Below are 3,461 nucleotides of genomic sequence, written 5' to 3'. Positions count from 1 at the left end.
GATGTATTTCATTTCTGATAATATTCATGTACAATGTTGTTAATGATTAGGGCAAAATGCAGCAAAAAACAGTAAAATACAGTTTTCAAGAATTTTCATGGAACTTTAAGTAACAGACATATTGAGTGTCTTCAAAAGATGACACATGATAGCGGTGGGCAGATATAAAGGTGAAGACTCAGTCCCTGTCTCAATAGTACTTACCATCTATTAGGGGAGTCAGGACTAAGCTCAGTTCATCAAACATTTATTAAATTCCTACTATGTGCCAGGCTTACATTAGATGCAGGAAGTAAAAACATAAATAAGGCAGAGTACCTGTATTTTTGTGAGAATGTGTGGGGATATGGGTACTATATAGAAACCAATATAAACGCTAATACTTTCAGTGCAATGTGGGAGGTTATGAGAGAGTGGTAGCACTCTGTAGGGAAATTTAACCCAATACAGGAAGGAGATGGAAGGAGGAGGTGGTAGAACCTGAACTGATCTTGAGGATGAATGTTAGCTAGAGAATGTGAAGATCATCCCATGCTGAAGGAACAACAGAGTGACAGGAACCACAAACATCGCAGAGGATAGGTGTGTAAGGGAGGGTCCACTACTGCACTTTCTCTTTGAATTGTTGTGAAACTCTTGCAAAATAACTACAAAACGAATTTCTGGGATCAGAAAGTACCATTCCTCACTCCCATGCACACCCTCTCCTTTTGCTTTGGTATTGTTAGACAGCAAAGCATTTTATATAACGGGGTGGGGGGCGGGGTGGGAGGAGGCTTACCTTGAAAATACTTATGAGAGCTATATTAGCTGCTAGGCATAGACAATTTAAACCACTTCATCAAACACAATAACTTCAATATAATGGCCATTTTACCTTGATCATTTCTGCAGTTGCTTACCAAGAGAATCTTGAATGGACTCCATATATATATATATATATATATATATATATATATAAACCAGATTCTGAATCAATGAACGCTTACCAAACAACTAGTATGCTTTCGTATCTTTTTTCCCTTCTGTAAAGAAAGGTTAGTTTTGCAAATATACATAGTCGGGGTGGCTGTTTGGACCAACTAGAACCAATACAGACACGATGAGGGTTCTCCATTCTGGCGAAACAAGGGCGAAAAGTTTTTCGTGAACTTTCAAGGGGGAGACACAGAGACGAAAAAGATACGGGATATAATTTGAAAGTATTAATGTGAAAAATTATGCTTTGGGGGCCAAAACTAAAGTACAGGCACCCTGGGGGAAACAGTTTCCAGGCTGGAATGAAAATTTTCCTTTGTTCATAGAGCAGTTCTCTTTCAATTTCACTCCGCCCTCCCTGTCTTTTAACAACTCTTGGCTTCATCATTGTCAAGGGATACCCAGGTCTTCTCACATTCGTTCTAACCTTTGGAGTAAAAATTGACATCTCTTTTGTACCCCAAACCTCTAGGCTAAATGCGCTACTGCACTCAGCCTGGAAAATAAATTGAGCTTTTAACATTCCCGTAAATATTTCATACATAATGCCGTAGCCTCCTACCCGAATCCGCCACCAAAGAACTACAATACCCAGAATGCACTGTTTTTCCTTCCGCTTTCTACCAAGGCAACGCCAAGCTTGATCTCATTTCCACAAGCAGTCACATGACACGTTTCCTGTCAAGATGGCGGATAACCTCCCCTCGGAGTTTGATGTGATCGTAATAGGGACGGGTATGTGTGGCTCTGGTACTTCCCGGACAAAGTATAGGAAGTCTGTCTCTTTCCTACCTTCTCTGTCAGTGGCGAGGGTTGGCGAGAAACGTCAGGGGTCGAGTATGGGAGGAAGGACAGAAAGGAAGTGAGGTAGTCTGGAGTCAGCGCGGGATTTAGCAGCTCTAGGGAGGGGCTTGGACCCGCCGTGCTTAGCGCCATTTGAGTGGGGGGTCGATCTGGTCGATGCCGATTGCTGAGGTTGGTTGCTGCGGGTGATTCCTGTAATTTCCTTAGAGGGAGGTGGGTTTGCAGTGCCATGAGAATGGAGGGTCGCGATTTTATTAATGGAGACGCCTTTGGCATACGTTATGATTCCCTCCTTGTTCATTTCAAGGTGATATTCCCCATCATTTTGTCTCGCCATTGCATAGGGATTTTTCATATATTTGTATAATCCTAGGGTGCAGTGCAGCTCGGATACAGCTTAATCCTAAATTTTTCGCAAAAGATGCTAAATTGTTGCCTGTGTGCATATTAATTTACTAGGGTGAGGAAACGGATTATTTTCTATTGTGTGGAGAAGCCTAAGGAATTGTATTTTTTTTTTGAGGTAGCCATTATTCCTGCTTTATGGTGCAGAAAGAAAGCATTTTGCTTTCTACCACCCACTGACCTACCCACAATTAATGAGCTGAGAACAAGCTTCTGTGAGTTCCAGTTCAGGTGTGTGATCTTATCTTTCCCTTGTTTTCCAATCATTTATTTTCTATGTTTTGGGTGGAGCCAGAAATCCCTCTGCAATTTTTAGTTGACAAAGTCAACGTACAAAACGTGGCAGAAGGCATTTGGCAACAGTTGGTGTTTTTTTTTTTCCTTAACAATGTAAAGGATGGATTTTAGATGGTGTGAAATAGGTTGTTGGGTGGGGATTTCTCCTGTCTGCAGAATGTGGTAGGCCCGAGAAGCTCTGGTAGATTGAGACCCTGCCCATTGTGTTAATGAATTCAGTTTGATGTCTTAAAACAGTAGCAGTCATGTTTCCAGGGCAGGAGTAAAAATAATAGCTACCTGTCTTCCAATTGTTATTATTTGCTACACGATGTGCTGAGCACTTTACAAGCTGTATGTAATCCTCACAACAACCTTATTAAGAGTAGGTATTCTCTACACTTTACAAGAGGAAAAGGGGACTTAGGTTACAGTTTGCTCATCATCCCATAGCTGGTAAATTTCCAAATGCCCATTACATCCCAGAATGAGAATCAGTTGTTCTGACCCACCGAGTTAACCCACGTTAATAGAGATAATTGGGAAAACTTGGTTCTAGACCTTGCTTGGCCATTAACTAGCTGTGTGAAATACTAGGGCTTAATCTCGCTGAGCCTCAGTTTCCTTGTTTTTGAATATAGGGAGGGTAATATAGTCTTTCAGGTGTCATCTAATCAGAAATTCTCTTATTCTAGTTGTACCTGGGTAATTGTTCTTAGAACAACAAGGATGTGTTTATTCCCAGCCTGAAAACTGCATGGCTGCAGATAACCTGTTTGTAGTTGCTATGAACAGATGTTGGATGAAACCTGGAAGAAGCCAGTAGACTATTAATGTCTTCTCTCCAGTCTGTCTTAAAACTGAGAGCAACGTCCATGTTAGAGTAGTTGTTGTACCATACTTGGTTTCTAAAAGAAAGGTTATTGCCTTTCTTTTTTGTTACCTAAAATCTTGGGGTGTTAAAGTTTTTTTTTTGAATCATTAAGAGATTTTTTTTT

General features: G+C 40.8%; 1 protein-coding gene across 3 annotated transcripts in view; it reads left to right on the top strand.

Moving 5' to 3' along the window:
* The first annotated feature begins 1,644 nt into the window (after positions 1–1,644).
* CHM (CHM Rab escort protein) overlaps positions 1,645–3,461 on the top strand; it is a 184,470-nt gene continuing 182,653 nt past the window's right edge. For 2 of the 3 annotated variants that reach the window (XM_019659909.1, XM_019659910.1), the window contains exon 1: positions 1,650–1,713. In XM_019659909.1, coding sequence (XP_019515454.1) covers positions 1,665–1,713 — 49 coding nt within the window. In that variant the 5' untranslated portion in view covers positions 1,650–1,664. Of the gene's footprint in view, positions 1,714–3,461 lie in introns of all 3 variants that reach the window. The other variant, XM_019659908.1, reaches the window with a different exon arrangement.

The sequence above is a fragment of the Hipposideros armiger genome, unplaced genomic scaffold, assembly GCF_001890085.2.
Source record: "Hipposideros armiger isolate ML-2016 unplaced genomic scaffold, ASM189008v1 scaffold_306, whole genome shotgun sequence".
Taxonomy (NCBI): Eukaryota; Metazoa; Chordata; class Mammalia; order Chiroptera; family Hipposideridae; genus Hipposideros; species Hipposideros armiger.
This window is presented reverse-complemented; position numbering and strand designations above follow the sequence as displayed.